Source organism: Propithecus coquereli, unplaced genomic scaffold, assembly GCF_000956105.1.
Source record: "Propithecus coquereli isolate 6110/MARCELLA unplaced genomic scaffold, Pcoq_1.0 Scaffold578, whole genome shotgun sequence".
NCBI classification, from domain to species: Eukaryota; Metazoa; Chordata; class Mammalia; order Primates; family Indriidae; genus Propithecus; species Propithecus coquereli.
In genome coordinates, this window is record NW_012151707.1 from 159,874 (window position 1) to 171,472 (window position 11,599).

Consider the following 11,599-nt stretch of genomic DNA (forward strand, 5'->3'; position numbering starts at 1 on the left):
AAAAAAAAAAAAAAAAAAAAAAGACAGACTCTGTTTGAGTGTTAACTCCTTCAATATGAATTAAGGTCCCTAAAATGAACTCAAAGACTGGTATGAATAGATCGAAGTTTCCCGGGTAAAACCAAAGTTGACTAGTCTAGCTGAGAGTGGGAACATGGGAGGACACATGTACAGCTGTAGCCACAGGAACCTCATAGTCTATGTTTTCTCCCTTGTATGAATTGAAGTATGGAAGACAGAATGTATAGAAGTACTAACCCAGGACACTGGCATATACACACAACCCACACTCCCCATCACACATCCCCTAGTCACATTTATCTTAGGGGACCCCTTGAAGTTCAAGTACACAGGATACCTAAGATCAGTAGAATTCTTATTTTAATGGATATTAAAACAATAAAGGAAAGAATAAAGCACTTGCTTTTGTCTTAGATGTTGAAAAACTCTTCCAAAAGAAACTAAAAGACCAAGTGAAAGCTCTTAACCAAAAATTCAAAGCTGGCTAAACCTGCTACCCAAGAGTTACAACTGGCAAAAAGTCAAGAGTCTGATCAAGAGATAGAACAAGATTTTATGCTTGTAAGTCAAAATTAATATCAGAAAAACAAAATTAAATTTTATGACTATTCTGATTATATGTCAGTTATCATTTTAAACATTTCACTCTGTTTTGACATGTGTGAATTTTGTCTGCTTTATTCCAAAATACAAGTATTAATACATTTACTTCTAAAGGATCTGTAACCTTAGGGTTCTGTAATATACTGGGGTTCTGTACATATTTGGGGTTCCTTAGTACACAAATATACTGTAAATTAACTGGGCTTCAAAATAGAAAATCTCAAGGTCAGTTTGAAAACATACTTTCCAAACAATCGAATAAAAATACTTCATTGAGGGGGGTCTCAATTAAAGACTAAAAGACATTTAAGAAGACCAATTACAATTGATGGACATTATTTGGATACTGACTTAAACTTTATTTTTTTAAATATATGCAACTGAAGAAATTAGAACATTAGATATTTGATGATATTAAGAAATAAGGTTTTGATATAATAATGGTGATGTAGTTATGTTTTTTAAAAAGCCCCTCTATGTTAGAGATACACATAGAAAGATTTATTGGTGAAGTAATATGATGTCTAAGGTTTGCTTCAAAATAGGTGAGATTGAGTAAAGGTATTGACGAAGCAAGACTGGCCAGGAGTCGATGGCTATTGAGGCTGAGAGACAGATTCATGGAAACACACAACACTATTCTCTCTACTTTTGAATACCATTGAAATTTCCTACAATAAATAAGAGAGTCCATATCTGGTAGAAATGCATACTGAAATATTTAAAATGAATATGATGTCAGGCATTTGCTTCAATGTGACATTTGCTTTGAAGCCACCTGCTGAATAGAAAATGTATGGTAGGAGACCAAAATGAGCAAGAGAAGGCCAATTATTATTAGATTATTCCAGCTAAGAAGGAATAATGGCTTGACTACAGTGGTAGCAACAGAGGTGGAAAGAAAAGGGTGGACTGAGAATGTTCTGCAGCTAGAATAAGTTACAAATTATAATACAATGTGGGCAACTTCTGGCTTGAGAAACTGGATGCAGAGAGGGCCCTTTATTGAGATGAGGAAAACCAGAGGAGGAGCATGTGAGGGAAAGAGGAAATAGCAGAGCATACTTAGATCTGCTAAGTTTGAGTTGCTTGCAAAGCACCCAAAGGGAATACCAAGTCGGTAACTGGATAGGGAGTTCTATAGCTCAACTAGAGAAACATTTGTGGTGGTCATCAGCACTCAGATGGTATTGAAAGTAATGAGAATGAAATCATCTTGAGAGTGTGTAGAAGTGTAAAGAGAAAAAGCCCAGGGCTGACCCTGAGGAATGGCAACATTCAAGAGTTGGATGGGGCCAGGCGAGGTGGCTCACGCCTGTAATCCTAGCACTCTGGGAGGCCGAGGCGGGTGGATTGTTTGAGCTCAGGAGTTCGAAACCAGCCTGAGCAAGAGTGAGACCCCGTCTCTACTAAAAATAGAAAGAAATTAATCGGACAGCTAAAAATATATAGAAAAAATTAGCCGGGCATGGTGGCACATGCCTGTAGTCCCAGCTACTCGGGAGGCTGAGGCAGAAGGATCACTTGAGCCCAGGAGTTTGAGGTTGCTGTGAGCTAGGCTGACGCCACAGCACTCTAGCCCAGGCAACAGACTGAGACTCTGTCTCAAAAAAAAAAAAAAACAAAGAGTTGGATGGGGAAGAAGTCAGTAAGGGAGACAGGAGAATGTAGTCACAGAAGGCAAGAAGGAAAGAGAATTTCAAGAAAGGAGGAAGTGGGCAGCTGTGAAACACTTCTGAGAGCTCTTATAAGACAAAAACTGAGAAGTGTCCACTAGAGATGGTGACATGAAGTCAGTCACATGGTCAAGGCAGGTCCAGCAAAAAGGCAAGGACATTAACGAGGCAGCCCCAGATGGACAGACAGATGAGTTAGTACGGACAGACAGAAGGACACACAAGTGATACAGACTCTAATAGAAGAAAAAAACACACATAGATAGGGCAGCATTAACACATGAGTAACAGACACAGACATATGGATGGGGCAGAGCCCCGGCACAGCAGGCAAGAGACCCAGCAAGCTACACTCACCCTCTGTGCTCCCCGGCATGGGCCACACACTCATCTAGCCAGAAGCTCCAAGCACAGACAGGGTCTTGGGCCAGGATGCACTCTGAGCAGCTCTGGAGACGGCCACAGTTGGTTGTGTTCACCTGTGTCACCTCGGTACGGGAGCCAACCAGGAGCCAGTCCTACAAAAAGAAGTGGGGAAGGGGAATACACTGGATCTCCCAGACCTCAGGGTCACAAACTGGCTCTGGACTCAGATGTCTCCCCACTGGACTCCCCAAAATCTAAAACTCACGTGGTACAATTTCATGTTCTCCACTGGCTGTGGCTCTGGGAATAAGGCCAGATCTTCAAGGACGCTGAGCTGGGCTCCGATCTGCACTGCTCGGTGAAGGTGTCCATCCTCTAGGAGGCAGGTAAGAGGCAAGAATAATGACATAACTGTCTCTGTGCCTGGGACTATGACACCTGTATGTATTACAGGACCCTCTCTGCAATAAGCGTTTGTGTGCATTGAGTGGGCAACCTGCTTGACTATTAAATATACCTGTCCCCAGGTAGAGCACATCATACTCTTTCCCTGAGAGGCTTGTCACCCTCTGGGCCACAACTCTCAGATAGGCTGTATCCGTAGTGACCAGCAGGGGGTGGCCATCAGCTGGAAACACTGGCTTGTCCATGAGTGGGTGGTCCCGGATGAAGGTGAGCACACGGTCAGGCAAGGAGAGAGAGGAGCTGAACTGCTGGAGCTTCATGTTTTTGGTGATGCACTAGAGGAAATACAGGGCTGGTGACAGAGTTTCCCAGGGAACAGGAAATGTCAGTGATGCTTAGTGGAGCTCTTGCCCTAATGGCAGCTCTTTAATTCAGGCCTGGGATGAAGATCTTCCCCGGTCCCCTCACCTCTCCAGGTCTGGGCTGGGGCACCTCATTGTCCATGACAGGCAGTCCCCTATTGCAGTCATGTTTTAGTTCTCTGAAGGAACCATTCAGCGCTGTCCGAATGTCTTGTGGTCGGAAGGCACACACAGCAGAGATGGCAGCTCCCTCCCTGGAAAAGTAACAGGTTGGAGCCAGATATCTGGAGGGAGCTGGGGATAGCAACTCATTGCTTGCCACATGAGATGACTGACAAGAAATGCACAGGGAGCCATGCAGCCAAGGGAGGAAGTGTGCACCCCTCTCGAGGAGACAGTACTGACGCTGCACCAACCCCACGTATCTCCCACCTGTAACTCTCCTCCACACCCAGACCCTCACCACTGGGAGGAAAAGATGCCATAAAAGATGGGGGTCCCTGCCCCAGGCTCAGGTCGAAGCACGGCCACATCCTGCAGGACACTGGAGGCCCGGCCATGCTCAGGCCCCGGGCATAGCAGGTCAGCCTTCAAAAACGTTGTCCACCTCTGCTGGAGGGTCTTCCGGCCCCCAAGGTCCCCCTGAGGGGATAAGCACATGGGAGGTTCTCTGTAGAAGACCAACACTGGGCAAAGAGTGTGGAGACCAATACAACTGTCCTCCCTGACTTCAGTGCAGACATGGACAGATGGGGAGAGAGATGCATAGAAATGCAAGGACAGAGATACAGACAGAGTAACTGTGGCCATAATGAGTTACAGAGGGGTCACAATAACCATGGCAGTGACTGAGTTAACTGTGCACTTTTAAAGTACTGTACTAAGTGTTTTACATAAGTTACCTCATTTAGTCCTCAAACAACCCTTATAGATAGGCATCATTATTATCCTCGTTTGACAGAGTATCAAAGATGCTAAAGAACCTGCCCAGAGTCACAGCAGCAGCAAGTGGTGGAGCAGGGAGTTGAGGCTTGGACTGTCTATCACTAGTTCACCTTCTGTGGACAGTGTGTCACAAGGGTAACCATGGGGGTCAAAGAGGCCAGAGGCCCCCTCCCACATTCCGCAAGCTCCCAGAAAAGAAGCCAAGGCAGAGGAAAAAAGAAACAGAGGAAAGATGCAAAGACAGAGACCCAGAGAGAAGACAGGAGGACTGACAGAACAGGAGACGACAGACAGACAGCCAGGATAGGTGTCTCACCGCACAAACACGGGCCACCCGTGGGACCTTAATGTGCTCGTATGAATCAAATGCTCGGGAAGTCTCCGTAAAGAAGAAGTAGATTTCATCATCTCCATCTTCGTCCCCCCACTCGGCTGGGCTCAAAGCCACGGCTGCAACAAAGGCTGGGGCTGGGGAGACCAGTGGCCTCAGATCCCCACAGACACAGCCTGGGGCCACCCAGCCTCCACCCCTCTGTCCCCCAGAGGACCCCTCTCTCCCCCTCCCCACCGTTGAGCCAGGATGGCAAGGCATCTGTCCGAATCCAGTCCTCAGCACGACCCACAGCCCGGGAGATAATCGGCTCCGTCCCCCGGTAGTTTTTCACAGTGGCAGTATAGAGGACTCCCCCTGCAGGGTGATAGAGAAGAGATGGGGCTGTCAGGGGCCCACTGAGAGAAGCGACAGAGGTCACAGGCAGAGCAGGGAGTAAAGCAGGGCAGTGACTCTCAGGGACTGACAGTGCCAGGCACTGCTGAGTACATCACAGGTATCACAGCGTGTAAATAAACATGGAAATAAACTGCTCCAGGGCAGTCAGGGGGACCAGGGTTAAGGAAAAACTATGCAGGAATGTTCATGTGTATGAAGCGAAATCAGAGTTGTTTGGGGTTTTCTGTTGTTTCAGTAACGCTGTGATATCTTACTGTACTGTGACTCTCCAGGAGGGGGGTTGCTTTGCAGCATGTCCTAATCTTACTTAAGTTCTCCCACTGTGGTAAATGTCTGAGGGAACAAGTGTTCTTTCTGAACATTAGTGGGTATGCATTGCTCTAGAACAAGTCACAACTTTAGGGTATACCAGACTCCCTTGTGGAATTGATTAAAATGCATATTCCTGGGCTCTCAACCCTGGGCCCTGGGCCCTGGGTACAGCAATTCTCCTTCAGTAGAGAACCTGCATTTTTTTTTTTTTTTGAGACAGAGTCTCACTCTGTTGCCTGGGCTAGAGTGCCATGGTGTCAGCCTAGCTCACAGCAACCTCAAACTCCTGGGCTCAAGCAATCCTTCTGCCTGAGTCTCCCGAGTAGCTGGGACTACAGGCATGCGCCACCATGCCTGATTACTTTTTTCTATATATTTTTAGTTGTCCAGCTAATTTCTTTCTATTTTTTTTTTTTTAAGTAGAGATGGGGGTCTCACTCTTGCTCAGGCTGGTCTTGAACTCTTGAGCTCAAATGATCTGCCCTCCCCCAACACCCCCCACCCCCCAGCCTCCCAGAGTGCTAGGATTACAGGAGAACCTGCATTTCAAACAAGCAATAAAAGTTATTCTGATGCAGATGATTCAGGACCTCACTTTCGGAGACACCAGCCTAGGAGATGAATGGAGGTTTCACAGATAGCCAGGGAAGCAACCAAGAATTGGAATGGAAGATTGAGGAATGGGGCCCTCCCTCCTGGTACAATGGAAGGGCAAAGGCACTCTAGTGATGATAGGGATTGGAGAAGAGAAATCGCAGACACTCTGGGAAGGAAGGGAGGTACAGCTATGTGGCTGAATGTGAGAGAACTATAACCACTGTGAGTAACACTGCCAAGGGCTCAGACGTTGAGTAGGAAGAAAGTGAATGAGGGTGGTAGAAGGTCATGAACACCCTGGAGGAGTGTTGAGTATCACAGGTACTCTGGAGATAACAAGGCATCATGCCTTCACCATCTGCTATACACAAAGCACCCTACCAGGTGTTAAGCATATTGCCAGCCCCTAGAACTCCCATTTGAGTCAGGAAGACAAGCATGTAATCACATACCAGGAGGTGGCACTAACAGACACAGGGGACCCAGCCACATCTACCTAGAGGAGCAGCAACTCAGAGGCAACATCTGAGCTGTGCCTGAAGAGCGAGAAATTTGCCAGGTAAAAGAAGGATGTCAGTGAGGAAGACAAGCCAGCCATGAAGAAGGGAACCCTGCTAAGGCATGTGGAGGCAGAGAGGGCTGCTGGGCTGGGCGAGTGTGCGGAGGTAATGCTGCAGAGGTGGGCAGATGGGCACCTATTTGTGATGAGTCTGCTCTGCCATGCCAGGGGATGTGGACTTTACCCTTCAGGTAAGAGTTAAACTGCAGAGATGTTTTTTTTTTTTTGGAGGAGAGTGACATAATCAGTTCTGGTTTTTAAGAAGACAATGCTAGTTAAAATGCCATTCACACAGTCCAGGCAAGAGTGGAAGGCCTGAACTAAGGCAAAGGCAAAGGAAATAAAGGGGCTGCATTTGGGAGATATTTTTGTGGTAGAATCCAGTAATAGATTCAAATCCAATAATGGATTTGCAAATCCATTAAATATAAGATGTGAGAGAATAGAGTAAACTAATGTCTCTCAAGGTTTCTGCTTGTAAGATTGATGACAGTAGATGGTGATATTATTAACCAAGCCAGGAAATGACAGAAGGCCCATAAAGGGGGCAATTGGAGCGGGACTGAGTTCAGTTGTTGGACATGCTAAGGTTAAAGTGCCTTCAGGACACTAGTCAGAAATACTGGAAAGCAATGAAAGAGAAGAGCCTGGGAAACATAGCCAGAGTCGGCAACTTGGGAGTCATCACACCTCATATTTAAGTCACAACAGGGAGAAAGGTAAAGCAAGAATAGAGCGCCAGCGAACACCACCATTTAAAGGGAGAGCTATCAAGGCAACTGAGATCAAGTCAGAGAGGCCAGAGAAGCAAGACAGACCAATGTGATGGGAAGCTGGTGCACAAAACTCAGGCAGAGCCATAGTGCTCATGCACGCTGTGGGAGGCATTAGAGCATAGGGCCACCTGGAGGGAAGTGCAATCATGCTGGGGTCACAGGTGCTCTGGAAAGAGAACCAGCACAGACTAAAAACCAAACAACACTCTGTGCAGAGCAAAACAGCCAGAGCCCTCTGAGGGCAGCAGTGGAGGGTTGGAAACCTCCTCGTGGGGTGGGGAGGGAAGACCATTCTATCATTTGTGACTGTGAAAAGAATCCAAGTGTTTTGGAGCCTGACTACATATTAGTAGAACAATCTTGGGAAAATTAACTTTCCCAAGCTTCGGATTCCTCAAATGTAGAATAGGGATAATTCCACCTTCCACTCAGAGTAGCACTGAGGGTTGAATGAGATAAATATAGAGCCCTAGCTATGCCCTGGCACATGGGCAGCATTCAATACACATTAGTTACAGCTCCTTATGAAACCTTAAAAGGCCATATGCTTGATTCACTACCAGAAGCAGAGGGCTATAAAATGACATCCCATTCCCTTCCAGAAAAATTTCAGGACAGAAAAACCAAGTATTGGCAGCAAATGGAGCATCAAATAAACCAACCCTCTGTACTTTCAAGAGCTGAAAAAGTTGATACAGAAGCCAGAAATGGATTGAAAATTTTCCCTGACAGTGTGGTACACAGAACACTCTAAAACCAAAACTCTGGCAGAAGCTGTGTCATGGATACCCTGAGAATGGAGGAGATGTGGTAGAAGACACAGTTCTGAATATTTCAGGTGCATGACTTGGTGTGTAGGGTCAGGGGAAAATAATCATAAACACTCTGGAAACAGTAAAGGACCACAGACAGCCATGCAAAGACCCAGTGGTGGATGGAGGTAAAGGATCCCAAAATTTCCTAAGGGATCGGCGGGGAAGCCAGCAAAGCTGGAGCCCGGAAATGCTGAAGAGAGCACAGTCACTCAGGGTGGAAGAGCAGAGGGTCACTGACAATAAGGGGCAGCGGGAGGGATCAGACACTTTGGGAGGAAATAGTAGGGCTCCAGGTGCTCCGAGAGTACCAAGGGGCTTGTAACACAGTTTATACACATACACACACACACACACACACACACACACACACACGAGAAGGAACAGCAACCACTGCAGTCATGAGGATAGGAGTCCACAGGACCACCACATGTCCTAAATTCTCCAGAACACTCTCAATTCCAAATATTCTGTTCTGCTGTTCACAATAAAATATTCCTGAATGTGCAATTGTTTGCCAAATTACTGCCGAATGGATCAAGTCAGTAAACTTTAACACACACACATGCCATTGGCAAAAAAGAGGATGTACAAAAGAGAATGATGCCCATGGTGTTGAATTCAGTTAACAAGCTGTTTAGAAAAAAAATACCAGAGGTAATTCAACCCTGTTTTTATTCTCTAAAATATGTATATCTACCTGTGGGCATAGGAAAGCTTATTCGCTGAATATTTTTGTAGTTAACATCTTTTACCTTCTTTTTTTTTGAGACAGAGTTTCGCTCTTTTGCCTGGGCTAGAGTGCCGTGGCGTCAGCCTAGCTCACAGCAACCTCAAACTCCTGGGCTCAAGTGATCCTTCTGCCTCAGCCTCCCAAGTAGCTGGGAATACAGGCATGCGCCACCATGCCCGGCTACTTTTTCTATATATTTTTAGTTGTCCAACCTATTTCTTTCTATTTTTAGTAGAGACGGGGTCTCGCTCTTGCTCAGGCTGGTCTTGAACTATCTTTTACTTTTATAACCTCCCAAATTAAGATATTTTCATGTTGGAAATTTAAAAAAAAACAGATTGAAAGCCATAAAAGATGAAAAGGCATAGCCAAAGAAAAATCACAATTATGTGTGAAAATACATCCATCCCTACTTGCCTAGCTGGAAAGCCCGTGAACATAGGCCTCCCAAATGTGTTAGTAACCCAAAACTGACAGGCTAGGCTAGGTGTCACTGCAGTGAATATTTCACTATACTGGGGGTTTCAAATTTCCATTCTGGTATCAAAATGTTCACTTAGAGGAGATTTACAATAGGAATTATCTGTAATCAGTTTCGAAAAGAGTACTTTAGACATGGCCTGGCTTTTCTCTTCTGCTCCCTTTTCTTCTCATGGTCGAATGCTTTTCAGGACAGATAGCTTCTACTCTAATATCTTCCATTTCTTTTTTTTTCTTTTTTTGAGACAGAGTTTCACTCTTTTGTGCAGGCTAGAGTGAGTGCCGTGGTGTCAGCCTAGCTCACAGCAACCTCAAACTCCTGGGCTCAAGTGATCCTTCTGCCTCAGCCTCCCGAGTAGCTGGGACTACAGACATGCGCCACCATGCCCGGCTAATTTTTTCTATATATATTTTTAGTTGGCCGATTAATTTCTTTCTAATTTTAGTAGAGGCGGGGTCTCGCTCTTGCTCAGGCTGGTCTCAAACTCCTGAGCTCAAACAATCCGCCCGCCTAGGCCTCCCAGAGTGCTAGGATTACAGGCGTGAGCCACCACGCCCGGCCAATATCCTCCATTTCTTTAAGTATTGAGCCAGCTGGATAGCTTTTTTTTTTAACATCCTATTATTGGGATATAATTAGATAGCTAGAGATGCAGTGTTTACTCTACCTTTCCCGCTGTTGGCCATGTAGAATTTCTATAACTGTCTTATTTCAATGTATGAATGCTAATCTTGGAGAAGACACAGACAGATTTAAGAGGTAGGCTTGGTCCCAAAATGCTGGCAGCACCCAGTGCATCTGGAACATTTACAGTCCTCCTTGGCAGATGCATTAATCACAAGATGCAATGAGGCTGAAAGCAGATGATAAATACACAGGATGGGTTCCCAAAGAGAAAGCACAAAAGCTTCTGCTCTTCTTGATAAAAGCCCTATTTATCTTAGGATGTGACAGGGAGGACCAAAGACGACTGACTGCTATCTCTAGCTTGGGTACCTTGGTGAGTAACAGCACTATGCACTCAGAAGAGGGAACACGGATGGAGGAGCAGGCTTGGGGAAGGTGAGTGAAGATGATGAGCTCAGTTTGGGACATGATTTTGAGATTCCTGTGGGACATCCAAGTGGAGATGTCTGGAAGGCAACTGAATGTGTTCTGTACCTCCAGATAATGTCTGGAAAGCAGATACAGATTTGGGAGGCATCAGAATGCAGTGGAAACAGAAGCCACAGGGCTGGTTGACATCACAACTACATAGACTGAGAAAAGAAGAGGCTCTTGGGTAGAAGTCAAAGGAACCCCAACATTTAAAGAATGAGCAGAAGAGCCTACCAAGGAGATTGAGAAAGAATCACTGATGTTCTTAGGCTAATGTGAACATGATTGTCAAAATAGTCACATTTTTCCAAATTTGAATAGTGCAAATAAAGACACAGATCATTTTGTTAATTTTATCTGAGTGCAGTACATGTAAATGTCATATTTGAAAACAATATTTCTGAGGCTTTCCCCCAAAGAAATACAAATAAACTACCAATAAACACATGAAAAACTGTTCAACCTCGTTAATAGAAATGCCAATCAAAATATACATCAAATTGGGCTTTGGAAGAAATCCCTGTATCTTTATTAATTATATTCCTTGGGACTGACAAGGGTACAATGAAACAGGCCCTTTTGTCATGCTGGTGGGACTAAATGGAGAGCAATTTGTCCAAATCCATCAAGCACCAAATCTTTACACCCTTCAAATCTTTACACCCTTCAACCTAGCAATTCCGCTTTTTGGATTGATTCATATATTTAATACAATTAATCAGATTTATGTAAAGGATTCACATTAAAACTTATATAAAAGGATTTCTGCTGTAGCATTATTTTTAAAAGCAATCATTTATTTTAAAATTTGAATGTAAAATTAGTTATATGTGAATAATTAAATTGTGCTACATCTATATGATGGAATTGTATGCAATTACTAAAAATCATGTTTTACATAATTAAACAATTTCTATTATGAGAAAATGCTCAGTATACAATATTAAATGAAATATACATAATTCCACTTTATCATAAATACACACATACACACAGATACAGAAGAAAATACCCAAAATACTCCAAAACAGTAATAGTGATTAGAATTACAAACAAAATTTTCACTTTCTTCTTCATAGATTTCTATATTTTCTCAATTTTCTACAATGCACATTGTAATTTT

The 11,599-nt window shown here is 44.4% G+C and overlaps 1 protein-coding gene across 2 annotated transcripts in view; it reads right to left on the reverse strand.

Moving 5' to 3' along the window:
• The window catches only part of SEMA4F (sema domain, immunoglobulin domain (Ig), transmembrane domain (TM) and short cytoplasmic domain, (semaphorin) 4F), a 28,774-nt gene that overhangs the window by 4,079 nt on the left and 13,096 nt on the right, over positions 1-11,599 (reverse strand). For both annotated transcript variants that reach the window (XM_012658211.1, XM_012658212.1), the window contains 7 exons: positions 4,947-5,066; positions 4,695-4,846; positions 3,897-4,075; positions 3,540-3,687; positions 3,184-3,406; positions 2,932-3,041; positions 2,658-2,818 (listed from right to left, as the gene is read on the reverse strand). In XM_012658211.1, the coding sequence (XP_012513665.1) occupies positions 2,658-2,818; positions 2,932-3,041; positions 3,184-3,406; positions 3,540-3,687; positions 3,897-4,075; positions 4,695-4,846; positions 4,947-5,066 (1,093 nt within the window). The remainder of the gene's footprint in view (positions 1-2,657; positions 2,819-2,931; positions 3,042-3,183; positions 3,407-3,539; positions 3,688-3,896; positions 4,076-4,694; positions 4,847-4,946; positions 5,067-11,599) is intronic.